Source organism: Hemitrygon akajei, chromosome 13 (genome assembly GCF_048418815.1).
Source record: "Hemitrygon akajei chromosome 13, sHemAka1.3, whole genome shotgun sequence".
Lineage (NCBI taxonomy): Eukaryota > Metazoa > Chordata > Chondrichthyes > Myliobatiformes > Dasyatidae > Hemitrygon > Hemitrygon akajei.
This window is the reverse complement of record NC_133136.1, coordinates 82,282,092-82,305,374: the sequence shown is the minus strand read 5'-3', so window position 1 is coordinate 82,305,374 and position 23,283 is coordinate 82,282,092. Positions and strand designations below refer to the sequence as shown.

The following is a 23,283-nucleotide window of genomic DNA, read 5'->3' as shown; positions in this document are numbered from 1 at the left end:
CCTATGCAACTGGAACCTCAACTCATTCACTGGCAGTCCTTGTCCGTATGGATTGGCAACAACATCTCCTCCACATTCACCATTAGCGCAGGTGCACCACAAGGCTGTATGCTTAGCCTACTGCCCACTACTCTATACCTATGATTATGTGACTAAGTACAACTCCTATGCCATATTTAAGTTTTTTGGCCATACCACTTGGTCGAATCAAAAGTGGTGATGGATCAGCATATAGGAGGGAGATTGAAAATCTGGTGGAGTTGTGCCACAGCAACAATGTCAGCAAAACCAAAGATCTGGTCATTGACTGCAGGAGGAAGAAACCGGAGATCCATGAACCAGTCCTCAATAGGGAATCAGCGATGAAGAGGGGTTAGTACTTTTAAATTGCTTGGCAGTATCATATCAGAGCAGCTGTCCTGTGATCAGCACATAGGTATCATTGCACAGAAGGCACAACAATGCCTTTACTCTGTTAGAAGTTTGCATAGATTCAGCATGTCACCAAAAACTAACTGGTTGCAACACTGCTTGATATGGAAACACCAATACTCAGGAATGAAAAATACCACAGAGTGGTGGATACAGCCCAGTCCTTTGCAATCAAAGCTTTCCACACCATTGAACATGTTTATATGGAGCGATACCACAAGAAAGTAGCATCCATCATCAAAGATCCCCACCACCCAGGTCATACTCTATTCTTACTACAATCATCGAGTAGGAGGTGCAGGAGCTGTAGTTCCCACACCACCAGATTTAGGAACAGTAATAAGCCTACAATCATCATATTGCCGAACCACCATGAATAACTTCACACCACAACTGTGAACTGATAAAACAAGCTACAGACTCACTTTCAATTACTCTTAAAACTCACTGGTCTGATATTACTATTTATTTGCACAGTTTTATTTCATAAATGTTATTGCATTTCTTTATTTCCCTGTAAATGCCTGCGAAAAAAATTAACTTTCAGTTAGTATATGCTAACATTTATGTACTCAGATGAACGCTAACTGTAGGCCAGTTAGTCTAACCTCAGTGGGTGGGAATATGTTGGGAGTCAATTATGTAACATGAGGTCTCAGGATACTTGGAGGCACATGATAAAATAAGCCATAGTCAGCATGGCGTCCTCAAGGGAAAATCTTGCCTGGCAAATCAGCTGGAATTTTTTAAAGGAATAACAAGCAGGATTGGCAAAAGAGATGTTGTTGTGTACTTGGATTTTCAGAACACCTTTGACAGGGTGTCACACGTGAGGCTTTAACAGTCTACGAGCCCTAGGTATTACAGGAAAGATTTTAGCATGGTTAAAGCAGTGGCAGATTGACAGGAGGCAAAGAGTGGGAGTAAAGGGCTCCTCTTCCAGCTGGCTGCCAGTAACTAGTGGTGTTCCACGGGGCAGATTCTTTCTATGTTATATATCAATGATTTTGATGATGGACTTGATGGCTTTGTTGCAAAGTTCACAGAAAAATTGAAGATGGGTGAAGGAACGGATAGTTTTGAGGAAGTAGGGAGGCTACAGAATACCTTCAACAGACTAGGAGAATGGGCTAAGAAATGGTAGATGGAATATAGTCTCGGTAAGGGTATGATCATACACCTTGGTAGAAAAAAACAAAAGGGTTAACTATTTTCTAAATGAAGAGAAAATACAAAAAAACTGATGTGCAGAGGGATTTCGAAGTCATTGTGCAAGAATCCCTAACGGTTAATTTGCAGGTTGAGTCTGTGGTGAGGAAGGTAAATGCAATGTTAGCATTAATTTCAGAATATAAAAGCAAGAATACAATGTTGAAACTTTATAAAGCACTAGTGAGGCTTCACTTACAGTATTGGTAGCAGTTTAGGGACCCTAATCTTAGAAAGGATGTGCTGAAACTGGAGAAGGTTCAAAGGAGGTTCATGAAAATGATTTCATAATTGAATACCTTGTCACATGAATAGTGTTTGCTGGCTCTGGGCCTCTATTCACTAGAATTCAGAAGAATGAGGGGTGACCTAATTGAAACCTATCGAATGATGAAAGGCCTTGATAGAGTGGAGGTGACGTGGAGAGGATGTTTCCTATGGTGGGAGAGTCTAAGACCAGAGGGCACAACCTCAGAATAGAGGGATGTTCTTTTAGAACGCAGGTGAGGAGGAATTTCTTTAGCCACAGAGTGGTGAATCTTTGGAATTATTTGCCATAGGCAGCTGTGGAGGCAGACTTTGTGTATATTTAAGGCAGAGGTTCATGGATCACTGATTGGTGAGGGTATGAAGGGATACGCGGAGAAGGCAGGAGGTCAGGGTTGAGAAGAATATTGGATCAGCCATGATGAACTGGCAGAGCAGGCTCACTGCGTCAAATAGCCAAATTCCGCTCCTGTAGCGGCATGCTACACACAGCGCTGGAATAACAACGCGCAGACAGTGAGTTGCAGTTGCGTAAAAGCTTTATTCAAACTTCACGGCCTCGCTTTTAAGCCTTCCCGTTTCTGCCGTCCCCAGGCGGGAATGCTGTAGGGGGCACATATTCACAGTCCCTTCCCGCGCGCGGGCTTTTCCCCTTGCTGGTGAAGAAGGCCTGGCGCCCTTTTTGGGGCTGGCCTCTCTGCCGGTGCACGCCATTTTGTGAGCCGGTTCGAGTGTGCTGGAAAGTGGGTCACCACACTCCTATATTTTATAATCTTATGGTCTTAGATAATAAATTTTACTTCCAACTTTTGTGTGGCTAGAGCTGGACTCATTAAGCCTTCCTGACTTGTATATTGTAAATCATAAGAAATAGGAGTAGGAGTTGGCCATCTGGCTCGTCAAGCCTGCTCTGCCATTCAATAAGATCATGGCTGATCTGGCCATGGATTCACCTCCACCTACCTTCCTTTTCTCCATAATCCTTAATTCCCCTACTATGCAAAAATCTATCCAACCCTGTCTTAAGTATATTTACTGAAGTAGCCTCCATTGCTTCATTGGGCAGAGAATTCCACAGATTCATCACTCTCTGGGAAAACAGTTCCTCCTCATCTCCGTCTTAAATCTACTCCCCTGAATTTTGAGGGTTTGTCCTCTATCTCTAGTTCAAATCATGGAAATGCTTTGCTGCAGCATCCATAATCTTTTACAAAGTCTTGATTCCATGTACATGGTTCTGTACAGTTTTTAGCCACTGCTGAACCCCACCCCCATCTTAGCCATGCATTGATATTTTGGTAGTGATTTAACTATATTAATACTATTGTAAATGCCTGCAAAAAATTAACTTCAAGTTAGTATATGGTAACATAAATGTACTCAGATGAAAGGAAACTATAGACCAGTTGGACTGACCTCGGTGTTTAGGAAGAAGTTTCTTTTGTTGGAGACGTTCAATCTCCTTGCATAGCACAAATTTAATTTGCAGCCCATGATTGAAATTTATGCTGGTATATTGCATATAACCGTTAACCTGCTTTGTTTGAAGAAGTTGTGAATGGAGTTGCAAGCTGTCAACATCAAGGACATCTATATATGGTCAAAAATGAGGAAGGAAGGTCATTGATAAAACAGCTGAAGATGGTTGAACCCAAGATGGTCAGATACATTTTACCTCTGACGACAACAATTCTCTTCCTTTGTTTTGGGCATGAATCCAAACAGTGGAGTGAATTTCTGCCTAACTGTTGACTTCAATTTTTATGGGACTGTTTAATGTCACACTGTATCAAAGCTGTATTCATCTCAAGGATAGTTATCATCCCATCATTGGAATTTAGATGTTTTTTACATTTAAAGCAACACTGTAATGACGTCTGCAAATAAGTTCTGGTGGAGTCCAGACTTGACCATCAACTGAAAAATAAAAACATGTGGTTTGCTTGCTTGTAAATGGTTTGAAGGTATTTTAAAAATGAACAAGATAAATCCTCAGTTTGACTTGAAGTTTGAAAGATTTTGAGCGTGTTTCAGATTTTTTTCATAACCTAATTTTGCTGTCGATGTGATAGTTTTGCAGTGTTCAATAAAAGGAATCCATTGTCTCCTTTTGAATGCTCTTTTATTCTGTTAGTTGTATTTTTATTTATTCATTTTTGGGATCAGGCAAGACTAGCATTTTCTTACTATTCCAGAATTGCACTTGAAGAGGTGCACTGAGCTCTTGTTCTTGATTTTCTTCAATGAAAGTACTCCTTCCAATTCTATGGTGTAGGAAATTGCAGTACTTGACTGTGATTTGAGGGTTTTTACAATTTGGAGAGGAATGTGGAAGTGTTCCCATGCACCTGCTGACTTCTTCCTCAGTGGTTCAACTATGTGGTTATTGAAGGTGTTAAAATTGTAGTTTAGTTTGCAGATGGTGCACAATGTAACCACCCTGTAACAGTGGTAGAGGGAGCTAATGTTTATGGTATGGATATGGTACCATTCAAAATGGCTCCTTTGCCCTGTATGGTGTCATAGATCAAGTGTCATTGGAGCTGAGCCCATCCAGGAAAGTTCAGTGTATGGCTTTGCATATGTGACTGATACCTTGTGGATGATTGACAGGCTTTAGAGTATCTTGAGCCTCATGACAGTGTACTTACCTCCTGACCTGCTTATGCTTTTGGGATTAGTGCACTTGAGTTTCTTGTTTAGATGATCTCTAACACGTTGATATTGTGGGCCTCTAACTCCACTCAATGTCTAAGATAGGTGATTAAACTATTGATTGGTGATGAATATTACTTGGTATATCTGTGATAGAAATGTTGCTTTCCATTTATCAGCCCATGCCTGAATGTTCTTTAGGTCTTGCAGTATGGACTAGTTCATTTGTTGAGGAGTTGAGTGGAATTATTAGTCAAATGTTAGTGCAGGACCTCACTGGAATGATAATTGAAGCAGTTGAAGAAAGTGCAGTCTCCTCCAGAAATGTACAGGTTACCCCCGCTATCCAAAAGTAGAGCATTCCTGTGAAACCTTCCGTAAGCCAAAATGGCGTAAAGCGAAGAAGCAATTTCCATTAATTTATATGGGAAAAATCTTTGAGTGTTCCCAGACCCAAAAACTAACCTACCAAATCATACCAAATAACACATGAAACCTAAAGTAACACTAACATATAGTAAAAGCAGGAATGATATGATAAATACACAGCTTATATAAAGTAGAAATAACGTATGTACAGTGTAGTTTCACTTACCAGAATCGAGAAGACAGCGAGCACGCTGCAACATTCACGCATTTTTCTATCATACAGTTCCTTGTAAGCACTCAGAACATCCTGCAAACCTGCCCTAAACCTATGTGTCCTTTCAAAATTAAAGTCATACTTTTCTGCGTTCATTGTAGCACTGTAAATCGTAGTGAAAATCTCATGCAGTTCAAAGCTGTGGTGGCTTGATGCCGAGAACAGAACAAACGCTGAACACTATTTTCGCTTTTCTCCACTCCCGCTGCTCGGGGTATGCGCTGCCTCTATAACGGCTCACTGCAAAGCAAACAGTGAACGCTATTTTTGCTTTTCACCTTTTTTCATAAAAGCGAAAATCCTCTTCAGATTTCCTTTGGTTAGCGAAAACAGGTACTAATGTAGGTCTTTTGTCAAAGTGAGGTGGCGTAAAGCGGGGGATACCTGTTCTAGGGCAGAGATGTTAATGTTTGCCAACCAAATCCATTTTTCTTTGTGCAGAGTATGACTCCCACCACTGTAGTGTTTCAATTTTGTTGCCCATTGACCTTTGCTCTGCCTAAGTTGCTTGATTCCCAAAATCTGTCAAATGCAATGCACCCTTGATGCTAAGTGCAGTTATATTCACCTCATTTGGAATTCTACACTTGGTTTGTGTTTCAAAAATAAGCTAGGCGTAAATGAATAGGTTATTGGTAAGTAATGCCACTTCAGAACACCACCACTCACCACTTTGAGAGTAAACTGGTTGGATGGTAATAAACCATTTTAGATTTATCCTTTTTGTGAATATTCCCTGCTTCTAATTAACTATATATGAAGTAATTTATAGTTAATTAGAAACTGATTTGGTTTTCCTTGAAGTTATTTGAAAATTACATTAATTTGAAATCTATTTGTAAATTAGGTTGGGTTTGTTTTTAGTGTATATTTTTAAATAGCAAGTAGGGACATTTAGTGCTTGTTGATCTAGAAATGTATTAAGCATGAATTATTATCACTGATAAAAGAGGAAGGGGATGTGGAGAAGTGTAACAAAAAGGCTTTATTCTATTGTATCAGGTTCCAAGAGCTTTGCATAACAAATTGTGATGAAGGAATTAAGATTAAGCTGATCTGTGTTCCTTTATACTTGGGTCAAGGGCATGGCATTCATGATTGTTGGCTAGTATTTTAATGAATTCTCAAAGTAATTTTAGCACTGCATTTCCCGAATGTTTTATCTTTTGTGAGATGTTAATTACAGTCAGCCCTCCTTATCCGCGGGGGATTGGTTCCAAGACCCCCCACGGATACCAAAATTTGCAGATGCTCAATTCCCTCATTTAACCTGAATCAGTGCGGTGGTCTTTAGGACCCAGCGGAACCCCGGACTTTATTTAACATGTTCAGAGCGGTGGGCATTAGGACCCGGCGTAGCTCTGTATCTGACGAAGGGTCTCAGCCCGAAACATCGACAGTGCTTCTCCTTATAGATGCTGCCTGGCCTGCTGTGTTCCACCAGCATTTTGTGTGTGTTGTTTGAATTTCCAGCATCTGTAGATTTCCTCATGTTAGCTCTGAATCTGCGGTGTTTCTGTTCATGAAAATAATCACGATCGTGATTGAAAATAAGGTGGAAGTAATAAAGTGATCGGAAAGAGGTGAAACACCATCGGTCATTGGAAAAGTGTTAGGCTACGGTTGGTCAATGATCGGAACAATGTTAATGGAGCATTTGAAAGGCCCGGCCCCGATGAAAGCTATGATTATTACTAAGCAACACAGTGGTTTAATTATTGAAATACATATGTTTGTTAAGTGTTTTATATGCATAGAAAGGTAAAATATGTAATATATACTAAGAAAAACGTTTGACTAACTGACGCTAAATAATACCGGATGTACCTGTTCCGACTTCAAATCCGACTTAAAGACGGACTCAGGAATGGAACTCATTCATAACCTGGGGACTGCCTGTACTTTTAAGTCATTTCTAGACTACTTATAATACCTAATACAATGTAAATGCTATGTAAATAGTTGTTGTACTGTATTGTTTAGGGGATAAAGACAAGAAAAAATAGTCTGTACATGCTCAAACAATGAGTGCTGGAGAGAGAACTTACGGGTTTTCCCAATCCACGGTTGGTGGAATCTGTGGATAAGGTGGGCCGACTGTAATTTCTAAGTGATTATAGACTTGCAGTTTAACTTGATTTTGACCATCAGTCGAGATATTTACAAGCTCTTTCCCCTTTGTTCACTTGGCTTGTAAACTTAGTTTAATTCGAATATTTATTAGACTTTATATTGTGGATTGGTTACACTGACTGAAATGGATGTTGTTGATACCGCATGGTATGGATCAGCCCATTGTCTAGAGGGCTATACCCAGTAAGCATCTGGTGGGTGTACTCTGAGCATATCTCTACTGTCAGCATATTCCTTGTCAACTCATTGGCTATGAAAAGCTTTATTTTGTTGTTTGTAATAGAGATATTTATGGAAGGTATGTTAATATGTAAAACATTGAACTGCATTTACTATTTGTACAGAATCGATTAAATGAGTACCATTGATGTTCATTGGCCAAGCCATCCTCTATCCTAAAATGGAGACACGGATTTAAGGGCGTCCATAGTGTCTCCTCTTTGATTCAGTATTGCAGTGGAGCATATAGATGCAATTACAATATGTCCCAGGCCTCTGTCTTTTGCTGCACACTTATATGAGCTGGCAGTACCCAAGGAATTTGGAACTCTATAAGTACAATTTAGCCATTTTTGCAGATGTAAATGTTTTAATGATCAATTGCCTTTACTCTTCAGAAGTTTGAAGTGAGAAAGTTTAAATGGAAAATTGTCCTGTAGAAAGAGAAAATAACATGCCAGTTGCTCTGGCGTTATCTCCTGAACCCTAATTTCAATGAAGTCATTTATAATTAATTACAAACTGATTTAGTTTTCTTTTTTAAATTATTTTAAAATTTAATTTAAATTAGTTTGAAATCGTATTTGCAAATGAGGTTGGGTTTTTTTAAAAAAGCAAGGAGGGATATTTTCTACTGTTGATCTGCCAATGTATTTAGATGGATTACTATTACTGACTGAATAAGAGTATTGTTGGCACAGCATTGTATTCTGCTTGATATGTAACTATTGGCCAGGTCATCCTAATCTTGCTGAAAATGCTGGAGGAACTCAGCAGGCCAGGCAACATCTATGGGGAAAAAAGTACAGTCAACGTTTTGGGCTGAAACCCTTCCGCAGAACTGGAGAAAAATTGCTGAGGAGTAGATTTTAAAAGGTGGGGAGGGGGAGAGAGAAACATCAGGTGATAGGTAAAATCTGGGGGGGGGGAGGTGGTAGGGATGAAGTAAAGAGCTGAGGTTGATTGGTTAAAGAGACAGGAGGCCATGTATAAAAGAAAAAGGAGGGAGGAGCACCAGAGGGAGGCGATGTGGGGAACACATTTTTCAGAGACACTTAAAGGGATTAGTAGTGGTATGGTTGGTACTTGGTGCAGTGTCTGAAGTGAGCCTCAACGTATTCGGGTGCAGTAGGCAGAAGGCCTGGCGGGCTCAGACTTACAGTGATAAAGCTTTATGGTTGCAGCCCCTTTTTGAGTTTCTCAAGGGGCTGCTACTGAGGTTCTGGCTGCACATGAGGTCCCGCGCCCCTCATACAGGCACCCAGTTCTGAAGGGGGTGGAGCGTGTGGAGGATCTCCTGGGTTTGGTCCTGGGTCTGGCCAAGATGGCCATTCACGGGTCTAAGTGGTGGAAGTGGAGGGCACTGCCTGGGCTGACTGCCTCCCCTTTTCCAAGGATACGTTTGTGCCCGGCTGTCCTTGGAGAGGGAGCACGCAGTCACGATGGGCACACTGGGAGATTTCCGTGAGCAGTGGGCCTCCTGAGTTATTGACTGTTTTATAGTCGGCAATAACCATATTTTAATTTGAGCATACTTAGTGTCTTATAAATATTGACTGTCCGTACCTTGCGTATATGTGATACGAGTAATACGGTACTTTTAATCATCTCTAGATTACAGTACTTTACGCTCCCTCACAGAAACAAAGGGTGCACACCACACAAGTAGCGAGCGAACAAGACACGAGGCGAATAATGCTTAAACAAAGAGTGCTGGAGAGAGAACTTCCAGGGTTTTTTTAAAATCCCGATCCGTGGTTGGTTGAATCCACGGATGCGGAACCCGTGGATACGGAGGGCTGACTGTAAATGTTTATAGCTTTGTTTAAAAAAAAAGAGGGAGACAATGGTCAGGCAAGGAGATACGGTGAAAGAGAGGAAAGGGGATGGGTCTGTTGTGGTCATTTATTATGTTCTGTGCTCCTGGTGTGGCTTCCTGTCTAGTGGTGAGACAGGACTTGGATTGGGACACTGCTTTGCCAAGCATCTATGCTCTGTCCCCAGAAGAAGCAGGATCTCCCAGTGGCCACCCATTTTAATTCCACTTCCCATTCCCATTCCGATTATGTCTATCCATTGCCTCCTCTACTGTCGTGATGAGGCCATATTTAGGTTGGAGGAACAACACCTCTTATTCTGTTTGAATACCCTCCAACCTGATGGCAGGAACATCGATTTCTCAAACTTCCGGTAATGCCCATTCCCCCCCCCCCCCCCCCCCCAATTTCCCATCCCCTTTTTCCCCACTCTCACATTATCTCCTTCCCTGCCAATCACCTCCCTCTGGTGCTGCTACCCCTTTTTCTTTCTTCCATGGCCTTCTGTGTCTTTCACCAATCAACTTCCCAGCTCTTTATTTCATTCCTCACCCTCCAAGTTTCGCAAATCACCTGATGTTTCTCTCTCTCCCCCTCCCCCCACCTTTTTACATGTGCTCCTCAGCTTTTTCTCACCAGTCCTGCTGAAGGGTTTCGGCCCTAAATATCGACTGTGCTTTTTTCCATTGATGCTGCCTGGCCTGCTGAGTTCCGCCGGCATTTTGTGCGAGTTGCTCGGATTTCCAGCATCTGCAGATTTTCTCCTGTTTGTGATCCTAATCTTGCTGTCCACTTGCACTCACAATTTACAGATGGGAAAGTTTGATATGGGAGTTGTTTAAAGGATCCTCCCACTTACTCACTGAACTTAAATATACTCACTGAAATATAATCAGAATTTTCTTCCACTGTCCTTTGAGGATAAGACCCTAAAAGAGGGGTTCCCAACCTTTTATGCAATGGACCCCTACTGTTACTGGGAGGGTCTGTGGATTCCAGGTTGGGAATCCGTGTTCTAAAAGGAGTAGAGTATTTTTCTTTTGTCTGAAATGGGTAACTCCTTATTTTTAACTGGTGACTGTAATTCTTGATTCTCCCAGAAGAAGCATCTTCTCCACATCCATCCTGTAAAGATCTGTCAGGATCTTGTATAATTTAGTCAGGCCTCATCCTGCACTTCTAAACTCCAGCAGGTACAAGTTTGGCCACTTCAACTTTCCTTGTGAGACAACTTGGCAATTCTAGGAATTTGTTGCCTCTGAATTACTTCCAAAACTTTAATATTCTAAAACAAGGAAAGATCCATGCTGTGTATATTTCTCCAAATATGGTCTCATACACACCCTCTAACTAAAAGTATAACTTTTCTCTATTCCTTCCTACTAGCAATAATAACCTAGTTTTCATGATGACTTGCCATGTTTTCCCATGCTGAAATCTTATATCAGGTCCCAGTTCCAAGCCACATGGATCACCACACATTACATCTTGCCAACCAGAAAAAAGCCAATAATAACTTCCTATATTTTATCCACACCAATCTGCTACCTCAAATTTGAATTTTTATTTTTTATTGTGATATTTACTGTTCCTATTTAATAAATGGTTCGACTTCACCTACAGTACCTCTTACAACTTCAAAGAATTTGGGTATATTTGTTAAGTATAGTTGCCATTTCCTTTTCTCAAATCCATGTTAGCATTGCAGCTAACTTTGAATTTTGCCTTAATAGTTTCTAATATCATCCCACTCCTTCCACGGCAGACATTAAGCTTCATTTCCCATCTTTACTGAATAAAGGAATTACAGTCACCATTTTCCAATCTAATTGTTCCCAGCTTGTCAAGAAATAAAATCAATCTTCTGTTTATAGTCAAATCCTCCATCTTTGTAGTGTATTGGCACATCCTCTTTAGAAAAATTTTCATCTCACTCTTGTGCATTTCCTCCTAACACATTCATTTGCAATATTTGTTGTCACCTGTACTGCGGTACTGTGGAAAATCTTGTGTCTCATGCTGTTCATATAGATCAATTCATTACACAAGGTAAAACAAAAACAAAACGCACAATAAAGTGTTAGAGTTTCAGAGAAAGTATAGTGTAAGTAAGCACTCGGTGCAAAAGTTGGGTCAAGAATTCAACTTGTACTAGGAAACCATTCAATAGTCTTGTAACAGCAAGGTATACAGTGCCTATAAAATGCATACCCCCCCCCCCCCCGGGAAGTTTTCATGTTTTATTGTTTTACAACATTGAATCGTAGATTTAATTTGGCTTTTTTGACACTGATCAACAGAAAAAAAACTTGTCAAAGTAAAAATGGATCTCTACAAAGTGATCCAAACTAATTACAAATATAAAACACAAAATAATTGATTGACACACCTAATCATCACTGGTGCAGCCAATTGATTTTAGAAGTCATATAATTAGTTAAACGGAGATCACCAGTGTGCAGTCAAGGTGTTTCAATTGATTGTAGTAAAAATACACCTGTATCTGGAAGGTCCAACTGCTGGTGATTCAATATCCTGGCAAAAACTACACCAGGAAGACAAAAGAATACTCCAAGCAACTCCACGAAAAGGTTATTGAAAAACACAAGTCAGCTGATGGATACAAGAAAATTTCCAAGTCACGGAATATCCCTTTGAGTACAGTTAAGTCAGTCATCAAGAAATAGAAAGAATATGGCATAGCTGTATACATGCCGAGGGCAAGCCATCCTCAAAATCTGATTGCCTGTGCAAAAAGGGGACTAGCGGTGAGGGAGACCATCAAGAGATCTATGAAAACTCTAGAGGAGTTACAAGCTTCAGTGGCTGAGATGGGAGAGGTTTAAAGAGAAAGCCACTGTTGAAAAAACACATGAAATCTCTGCTAGTTTGCCAGAAGGCATGTGGGAGACTGAAGTCAGCTGGAAGAAGGTTCTAGGGTCTGATGTAACCAAAACAGTTCTCCTGTTCAGTTTGGCCTGAAATGTCAACTGTACTATTTTTCTTAGATGCTGCCTGGCCTGCTGAGTTCCTCCAGCATTTTGTGTGTGTTGCTTGGATTTCCAGCATCTGCAGATTTTCTTTTGTTTACGAATCACCAGTAAGCTTTCTTAGCCCTGATGTCAAATGTAGTTTGACCAGAACAAGTTATTAATGATCTTTCTTAATAACTTGAAGCTCTTGATTGTGACTTCAGCAACATTAATGTAAACAGGATTATGTACACTGCCCTGCTCCTTCCCTACCCCCATCTCACTTTCTGAAATCAGTGACCAGCACATTGTTTTACTGACATTGTAGGGTACGGTCATTATACCATGTGTTTTGGCTCTGTATTCCTTTCTGTACTTTGACTTATGGTTATTTGAGATACAACCCACTATGGTGATGTCACCTGCAAACTTGTAAATGGAATTAGAATCTGACCACGCAGTCATGATTGTACAGGGAGTAAAGTAGGAGGCTAAGGACGTAGTGTTGAGGGTAATTATGGTGGAGCTATTGCTGTATTATATTAGAGGTCAGGAAGTCAACATCCAATTGCAAAGTAAACTGTTGAGTCCGGGGTCTGGGACTTTGGAAATGAGTTTGCTTGGAGTTTTAGTATTGATGGTGAACTTATAGTCAATAAACAATAGTCTTATGCAATATACAGAAAATGCTGGAGGAATTCGGCAGGCTAGGCAGCATCTATGGAAGAGAGTACAGATGACCTTTCAGACTGAGACCTGATGAAGGATCTTGGCCTAAACTTTAATTGTACTCTTTTCCATAGATGCCGCCTGGCCTACTGAGTTCCTCCAGCATTTTGTGTGTGTTGCTTGAACTTCCATTGTCTGCAGATTTTCTCTTGGTTGTGAGTAGTGTTTCATGTATCTTTCCTGTCCAGATGCTCCTGAAATGGGTGTAGTGCCGTGGAGATGGCATCCACTGTATCTGTTGTGGCAGTAGGCAAATTTCAGTAGATTGAAATTGTCTGGGAGGCTGAAGTTAATGTTTGCCGTAACCAGCCTCTCAAAGTTCATGATGGTGGATGGCAGAGCCACTGAGTGGTAGTGATTAAAACAGGTTGCCTTTTTTTTAAAGGTATCAGGATGATAATGGTCTTAAACCAGGTGAGAAGCTCAGATGAAAGCAGAGAGAGCTTAAAAAATATCTGCAAATGCTCCCACCAATTGATCTGTACAGGATCTTAGGACACGGGCAGGAACACCACCTGGGCCACATGCTTCAGTGGGTTCACACTCTAGAAGTTACAGTGACTGTGGATTCATGTGCATTCGAGGCTGATGGAATGGGTGGTGACAGTCCAGGCCTCTTCTGTTCAAAACATATAGAACACATTAAACTCATTGGGAAGTGGTGTGCTGTTGTCAGCAATGCTTGTTATAACACGTAAGTCCTGCTGCAACTGACTGTTGGTCCATGACTCGATTTTGAACTTGTATTGTCTCTTGGCATCCCTGATAGCTTTATGGAGATCATTTCTCAATTTCTTATGAACGTTAGGGTCACCTGATTTCAGTCCCAGATGCTCAACAGTCTGCTTGTAGCTTGTGTTTCCTTGCCATGTTTTGTTGGCCTGATCTTTCCACTTTGCTCTCTTTTGTGAAGCTCCTTTCCAAGCTTTTGTTCATTGATATACTTTTCTCTTTTTACTGTTATTGACTATTCCAAAACTGCTTTGGAATATTTTGAGGATTTTTGTCAGACAAATTAAACTTCAGCTTTTATAGCCACAGTGAAGATTGAAGCTGCTGCAAAAGTAACAATTTTACTAAATATAAATTGTGCCTAAAGTAGTAAGATTATCATGGGTCTTTGTGGTAACTTCGAACTCATTTCACAACCCTGTGTCCAGAAGGGAGAGAAATTTAGATAAACCAAAATACTGTGGCTTTGATGAATAGTTTCTGTTGTAAGGTAAGGAGGAGTCATACTTAAAATTATAGGGGTCTGTAAGGTTTAAAGAACATTGAGAAAATGCTTCCAAAAATGCAAAAAAAAATTTAAAAAACACACATAAGTTTAGCTGTTCCCAGCTGCCGGGTAGAAGTAGGGAAAATTTGAGTGAATATTTTAAAAAAACTGAATCCATTTTCTCTCATTTGAGCTTCTATGGAAGTTACCAGCAGAGCGCAAGGGAAAGAATACGGTGGAGTAACCAGGGTCGATTTTTTAAAAATGTATTTTTAATTCAATAATTTGGTATTGATATGTTGCATTTTCCCTTTCATTTAGAAATTGTTAATTATGTTATTTGCCCTATTCCAGGTCGTTTAGGATATCCCCATCCAGGAACTGACAATTTTCTGATGCTTAATGGTAAGTATTGTGAGTATTATATTTTTCCTTTGTTATTATCAGGAAGCCACATTGATTGGCAGCACATGAAACACATTACAGGATGTGGAATGGGCAACTGGTAAAAATTCAATGGCAGTATTAACTTGCAGCAGCACTATAGTGGTACAAATGCGCATGACCTGATTTTCAGTTTTGAAATTGATTTCTTTATGATATCTTTGTTATCTCATAATTTAGTTCATTTGTTTCTACATCTGTAATATTACCTTCATTCAGTATGTTTTGTATGAACTAAGCTTGATTTCAAATGGTGCATTAAAAAAGTGTGTACTTGCGGGCAAGAAGGCAGAATGACAAACTTTTAGACGATAAGAGAAATCCAGTACAGGTTTAAAAAGCAGAACAGAAATACTTAATAGCAAAATGTTTTCTGTGTATAACTGTAGGCAAATAAATTGACTAAATAATAGAGGGCAGATGAGTTGTTTCTTTACTTAATGGAATATTGAATGGTTATCCACTAACAGTTGTTTCGGACTCTCAGCTGTTCACTTTTTAAAAAAAGGTTTGGTTAATACATCAAATCCATAGCTTGCTGATGGCCAGGAAAATGGGAGATATTGTAGGCAAGATAGAGGGAAGTATACAATTAGAAAAGTCTAATGAGATTCTGACAACATAACTTGGGAAAGATGCACAGTCCTGAAGGGAGTGGAATCTTGATTTAGTAAAATAATACTAAGGTTTCCAAAGAAAAAGAATATTCAAATTAAGGTTCCTGTCGCAGAATTCACAACCAGAGTAATCAGATAACAGTTTTTGAGATATTAAAGAGACCAGATTGGCTGCACTTCCTAGTGTGTTCTTTGGTTGTGGAGTCTTAAAAGTAAGGTACACGATCTACAGTTGGAGCTCTTTGAAAGTTGAAAATAATTACATATGCAGAGTGGTAAAATGTGAAATAATCTGTTCAATCAATCTTTAATTTTAAGTCTTAGTTTTTTTTGTTAATTAAAAGTATAAAGTAGTGTGAGACAAAGACTGGTGATTATTTGGTGACAGTCATTAAATGATGAAAGGATATGCACACTCCAGTATTTTTAATAGTACCTATAAGGCTACGTCCACACAACACCGGATAAATCCGTAACCGAAGCTTTTTCTCTTCGTTTTTACCCTCCGTCCACACTAAAATGGCGTTTTCGTCCCCCGAAACCGAAGCTTTTCAGAAACGCTGTCCAGGGTGGGTATTTTTGAAAACGCTGCTTGGACAGATCAGTGTGGATGGGGTAACCAGAGAAATCTGAAAACGCTATCAGACAGCAGCGTGCCATTTTATTGTTTTCCTGAACGCAACCCCCCCACACAATCTAACAATTTCAGGACAGAGGGCAACAAGAATAAAGCCAAAAGAGTTAGAAATGTACTCACCAAATACTTTGACCCATAACTTACTGAATAAATAAGTATTCTCACTTGGCCCTGTTTTCTGTCCTTGCTTGTATGATGGTGGTTTACCTATTTATTCAAGTACTTCTCTGACAATAGATGTGTAACAGCTTAATGTAACATTGTATGGAAATACAAGATAATACTGATGCAGACATGTTTTACACATTTAATAAGGTGCTTTATTAATGCAACAGAGTTGGTCAGTTTTTCAAAGTTCGTTGTCAGCCGGTTCATACTGTCCGTGAACTCCCTGTCGGTTGCCTCCATACGCTCCAGTATTTGTTTTTTTTTACTTTTAAGCCCTCTTGCGCGAGAGCCAGCAGCTGCCCATCGTTTAAGTTTTTCCAGTCTGTAACTGCACAAAAGCGCACTTTCACAGCGAGATTCAACACCAAACATGTCACTTGTTTTCTGTAGATGTGCCCTGCGCATGCGCAGTAGGAGGAGATTCGCCAAAATCTCCATTTCAATGTGGACAGAGATATTTTTAAAAATGCCTAGTGTGGATGCCTATCATTTTTACGCAAAACCAGCATTTTCAAAATTATCCGGTCTTGTATGGATGTAGCCTAAAAGTGATCTACAACTTATTGGATTAACATCAGTTGCCTTTCCAATGTGCTAAGTACTTGCATTAGATAGAGACTCATCAAACCATATTGAGTGATAGAAATCTTATATTGAAATCACTATACTCTTTCATTGTACTGTATTTGATTGCAGATTTCTTTTTAATTTTTGCTTGGGTTTATGTGTGAATAAACAATGGACCAGGATTATTTTGTACAGATAATTGTGATTGTTATTTTGGAATCAGAATCAGGTTTATTATCACTGGCATGTGATGTGAAATTTATTAACTTGGCAGCAGCAGTACAATGCAATACATAATCTAGCAGAGAGAGAAAAAATAAATTAAATAAAACAAATAATAAATAAACAAGTTAATTACGTATATTGAATAGATTATTAAAAAATGTGCAAAAACAGAAATACTGTATATTTTTTAAAAAGTGAGGTAATGTCCAAAGCTTCAAAGTCCATTTAGGAATCGGCTGACAGAGAGGAAGAAGCTGTTCCTGAATCGCTGAGTGTGTGTGTTCAGGCTTCTGTACCTCCTACCTGATGGTAACAGTGAGAAAAGGGCATGCCCTGGGTGCTGGAGGTCCTTAATAATCGATGTTGCCTTCTGAGACACCTCTCCCTAAAGATGTCCTGGGTACTTTGATGGCTAGTGCCATTTGGAATTCATTTTATATTGTATATTCAGGTTTTTGAGAAGTTGTACGGTTGTCAATCTAGATGTGCCTAACACTACATTTTTTGTTCAGTTCAGAGTACTTGTTATTCTGATTATGGCAGTTTATTTTACTTCTAGAAGTAGAATCTATTTGATGTATGTACAGAGTTATTTTAATCATTTAGCAAAGTAAAAAATATTTAAATGTTGGACATTAGAAGTAAAAATCAAAGCTTCTGGTAATAGTCTTTGAAGCGTGCAGCACCTGTGAAGACAGTTAACAAATGTGATAGATAACAGTCGAAGACACTGACTTAGACCAGACAAGTATACTATCCCCTGTGCTAGCCAGGATCACCCTTTGGCCAATCATTTCAGAATTTATTACCACTGATTTACAGTGCCTTGTAACAGTATTCAGCCACCCAGCCATTTGTTCACATGTATTGCAATCAGGGATTTTGATCAATTTAATGGAGAATTTTTATTTGTTAATCATATGCTCCTTTTTTTCCACAGTAGAGCCCAAAAAACGGAAAACTGTAAAATGCAAAAAACTTTAAAATTCAAAAACTGAAATGTCCGCAATTCAAAAGTATTCATCCTCCTCTACTTACTATTTAGTTGAACAACCTCTTGTAGCCATTACAGCCAGTAGTCTTTTGGAGAAGTCTCTTTTAGCTTTACACAATGTGATGGAGTAAGGTTTGCCCTTTCCTCCTTGCAAAATTGTTTAAGCTGTGACGGGTTAGTTAGGGAGTGGCATTAGACAGCAATCTTGAGGTCTTGCCAGAGATGTTCGATTGAGTTAAGGTCAGGACACTGGGCACTGAAGGACAACAGTTTTCCTCATTTGAAGCTCTCCATGGTTCCTCTGGCAGTGTGCTTTGGGTCATTGTCCTGCTGAAAGATGAACTTCCTCTCCACTTCGGGCTTTCTGGCAGAGGCCAACAGGTTTTTATCCAGGATCTTTCTGGATTTAGCAGCATTCATCTTTCCATCCATCCTGACCAGATTTCCAGTCCCTGCAGCTAAAAAGTTCTCCCATAGCATGATGCTACCTCCACCATGCTTTACAGTAGGGATGATGTTACCTGGCTGATGCATGGTATTAGATTTACACCACGTGTAGTGCTTAGTGTTGAAGCTAAAAAGTTCCACTTTAGTCTCAATCAACCACAAGACTTTTTCACATCTTTATGGTATAGGTGACATTTTGCCAAGTCTTTATGGGCAAGGTTATGCTTTTTTTAAAAAAAAAAGCCAGGGCTTTTTCCTTGCCACTCTTCTATAAATATCTATTTTGAGATTGGAACCATGAACTTCATCTCCACTTGCGACCACTGACTTCTGCAGCTCATTCAGTGACTGTTGGTGTCACAGTAGCCTCTCTTACAGGTGCCATTCTTCTCTGGCAACTAAGTTTAGAGGGGAAGCCTGAAGTAGACAGTGTGGCTGTGGTTTCATATTTTTTCCACTTTTTCCTGTATGGACTGCACTGAGCTCCAAGGTATATTCAGTATCTTGTACCCTTGAGATGATCTTCTACACTTTCCCAGATCTGTGCTTTTTATTATCATTTTCCTGACCTGCCTTGAATGTTCTTTTGTCTTTATTTTGGTTTGTTGAAAATCTACCATACTATTGGACCTTACGGAGAGAGGAGGTATTTATTCTTATGAATTCATTGAAAACAAGTGATCCTCCAATTTTCTACATCAGCAAATTGGGTGAGTTGGTAAAGTAATATATCTCCCCTGAGGAAAGTTAGTGTAGTAATTACAGAGGGGATGAATACTTTTTCAACCTCACAATGTTGGTTTTTAATTTTTAGTAAATTGTTGACAGGCTTTGGAATGTTTCTTTTGATTTGACTTGATACACAATGTTTTGTAGATTAGGTCAAAAAATCCTACTTCAATATATTTAAAATTTTGAAAACAAGACAAAGTATGAAAGTAGTTGTGGGAGCTGAATACTCTTCCAAGGCATTGTATATTATGTGAAGTTTGTTGATATGCAGCAGTTGTAAAGAACAAAGACACAAAATCACAAAAAATTACAAAAATAAAGAGTGCAAATAAAGAAAGGAATATTGAAGTAGTATTCATATGTTCACTTCCCTTTCCAACACAAACATGTGCCATGGCTGAATGAAAATTAGCAGAACAACACCTTGTATTCTGCTTGGGCAACCTGGCAGTATGAACATTAAGTTCTCAAACTTCTGGCAACCACTACCCCACTGTACCTTCTTCCTTTCTACATTTTTTACTCTCTTGATTCAGCTGGCCCCCTCCTCAATTCTTTACCTTTCCCACACTGGCCATCACCCATACACTGCCCACTAGCTCCTCTTTCTACCTCCCTCCCTTTTTTCCAAGCCCCACCATCCTCTTAAATCAGATTCCATTATTTTCAGCACTATGTCACTTATATCTGTCACCTCTCAGCTTCTGACATCATTCCTGCCCTCATCACCCCCTCACCTGGATGCACCAATCACCTATCCGCTCTTGATTCATCCTTTCCCTTCAGCATTTTACACTAGCTATCTCTTTTCTTTCCAGTTCAGGTGAAGGGTCTTGACCTGAAATGTCAGCTCCATAGGTACTACTTGACCTGCTGAGTCCCTCTAGCTCTTTGTGTTGCTCAAAAAAATTATTCAAGATCTTTAAGCATTCTCTGTAATTTGGTTCACTTATTGTGAAAACGTGCCATATTATGCCAGTAAAATTGTCTAGTGTAACAAAGTGACTTAGTTACTCTTTATTATGAATGTTTACTGTTTGATGTAAGTGAGAATTAGCAATGACATTCTCTAGAAAACACAGTGTAAGACATTGAACTATATCTGGAGAAGTGAGATTATCTATATAATCAAATTTTCTCATTACTCAAGCTAACATACCTGCACATCTGTATGTTGGCCTATAGTGACTTGTGCATAAAACACCTACAGTTTTAAGAAAAAGATTGTAAACCCCTTGCAATTGCCTGATTTTCTGCATTAATGATGGGAACAATTTGAATTGTTGGTGTGTTATTAGTTTAGGCAGATTGTCTATTATTGCGATGAATCTTAGATCACATTTTGAGTAATTAATGCAGAAAACCAGGTAATTGCAAAGGGTTCACGTACTTTCTCTTGCAACTATACATCCCTTTGAATATTACTACCCAATTGGTCACTACTTTAAAGTCAGTTTTCTGTTTTGTGTGACCATCCACATTGGTAAATGTAGTTATATTTTATCTGCTGCATTCTCACTTATTGTGCTTGCTAATATCCTTAAGTCTTTTAATTTCCTACACCAGTCTTCTCACCTAATTTAGTCTTATCAGCAAATGTGTTAATATATTTGGTCATCTCAGTTAAATCATTATTCTAGGTTGTGAATAACTAGAACCAAACACTAATCATGGTAGTATCCCAGTTGGCTCTGCCGAACTGAAAAGGATCTGAAGATCTGTTTATTCCCACTCTGTCCTTTTGTCAGTAACCAATCAAGTTGACATGTTACCTTCATTTCATTGTGTGCTAAGCGTGTGGCTAATCTCTTGTAATACTTCAGTAAATTTAAATTCACCGCATTCACAAGTTTCTCTCCATTAGTATTCTACTGATCAGATCTTCAAAAATCTCCAGTATATCAGTTGAACTTAATTTTCCATTCCTAAGTGCATGTTGACTCAGCTCACCATTCCCCACACCCCACCTACCAAGGTGCTCCCCTGCCATGGTGCACTTCATTTTAGATTTTGTCTGAACTGGCCAATTCTGTAACAGACCAGAATCACTGTTCAAATTCAACCATTTTAAATTAAGGTTAGATTCTAAGAACTAAAATCTATTAAGATGGACAATACAATGCTGTTCTTTGAGCCTGTGTGGATTAATTCGAACAGTGTAGAAGACCAAAGGTTGAGTGGGATAGTGAATTAAAACAATATGTAATGGGCTATCTACAGATTGAATGGTGGTGTTGTGCAGGGTAGTTGTCCTGTCCCTGTTTGGTTCTCAAATTTGCATTTCCTTTTGAGGTTAACAAGCTTCACCAGGTACTCAGCTACACCAACACTATTACTTAGTCACTGTTGGTCTCTATCTGATTTTTGTTTTCCCTGGTCTTAAGACATTTAATTTTTAACTTCTCTCAGTTCTGATGTAATATTAACTCTGTTTCAGTCTCCACAGATGCTATCTTGCTTGCAGAATATTTCCAGCATTGTTTTTTTGACATTTTTATCAGCTATGAGTAGGATTCCCACGTGCATTGAACATGATGCACTTAGAAAATCCACAAAGTCTTTGTTTGGTGTTCAAAATCTTTTGAAGACTTTTGTAGAGTTGTGTATACTCCTGCGTTCTATTTTATGGGGTTGGTAATTCTAGAGCAGGACAGTTTGCTGAAGCTGGCCACTGGCTGGTTCTTAGAACTGTTGTATAACGTGCTGCAGAAACTATGACTCACTGCATCACATCATTCCCAAGAAAGGTCAGTGGTATAGATGTGAAGAGAATGTGCCACACAAGGAAGAAAAATTCATATCAAAATGTCACATGTGGAGCTTACTTTTTCTGCATCAGGGAATGGTCTATTTTTAGTCTGACCTTCACAGTTGTGTAAACTTTCCTTCTAACATTGAGTGAACTTCTTGGATATGTATAATTTCCCTTTGTAAAGAATTGAGTTGTTTTGATGCGTTTTAATAGATGGGTGCTTATTGTATCTATAGGTGATTTGTTTATTAATAAAAATTCCAGAAGCATAAACTTGTTTTAGACGTAAATTAATTATACAATTCATAGTTAAATTGCCACTTGTAATAATATATAATTACTCTATGGTGTTAGCAGTCTAATCTAAGTAATAAATGGACCTGTTGTTAAGCAATTTTAAAAGGATGGGGTAATATTTGTTCTGCTAAGGCTCATAGTTCAGAAAAAAATGAAGGAATGGTAACCTGTTACCTTTATTTACAGAATGTGATGCAATTCAAAGTGCATTTTGTGCACTTTAATAGTTAGGATTGTCAGCACTAACTGGAAAATCTCTTTGAAATCTGAATATGAACTGTCTAAGTGACTTGATTATGAAGTATGTGAAATATTAAAATATCAACAACCTCTATTTATGTTGTCCCAGGCACTGCTATTGCAAAAAAAAAAATAATAGGCACATAAAGGAGCTTATTACAGCAGGAAGTTTAGGGTTTGGTTTTAGCAGTTTTGTGGAGTATATAGAAGGAAAAACAACTAGAGAAGTTGAAAGGTTTCAAGGACTTAGAAGTGTCGGCCATTTAAAGTGCAGTCATCAATAGTGAATTGATTAAAATGGATTAGGTACAAAATCATAATTAACAAAACCCAGATTCTTTTTTGTCGGGTTCTGTTTCTGGGGGAAATTTCGGAGATAAGGTGGGATAAGGCATAATGATGAGAAATCAAATTGTGAGAGGAGAAATAGTTAAGAATGCTATGCAAGTATTGAGTTTGATACTACTGGTAAAAATGTGCTTGCATGACAATGTAGTGTCAAATTTAAAACTTGTGAATGCCAGAAAAAAGATTAAGCTACACATATTGCTAACATTTTTCCTGGTTGCGTGAGGGCACCTTGATGCAAGAATGGTCATGGTTAAAGTAATGCTGTCCTAAATCCTACATTTCAGTCTTTAATAAAGAAATGTAAAGTGTTGATGAGCAAATTGATGTGTGACTGATATTCAATATCTCCACAATGATTTTACAGGATATATTGTATGTATAAAACTGACTATGATTACATTCTCAGCAGCAGAGTAGCTGGAAGGGATACATTATAAAGAAGAGGAATTTGTCAAAAGACTCTTTGCTCCTTTTAAAAATTGAGGAAGGTTTTTGTAGGGTATATTACTATATACAG

General features: G+C 39.0%; 1 protein-coding gene across 3 annotated transcripts in view; it reads left to right on the top strand.

The window, feature by feature from the left end:
* LOC140738015 (cytoplasmic polyadenylation element-binding protein 2-like) overlaps positions 1-23,283 on the top strand; it is a 117,393-nt gene that overhangs the window by 46,762 nt on the left and 47,348 nt on the right. For 2 of the 3 annotated variants that reach the window (XM_073064987.1, XM_073064984.1), the window contains exon 4: positions 14,650-14,700. In XM_073064987.1, the coding sequence (XP_072921088.1) occupies positions 14,650-14,700 (51 nt within the window). Of the gene's footprint in view, positions 1-14,649; positions 14,710-23,283 lie in introns of all 3 variants that reach the window. The other variant, XM_073064986.1, reaches the window with a different exon arrangement.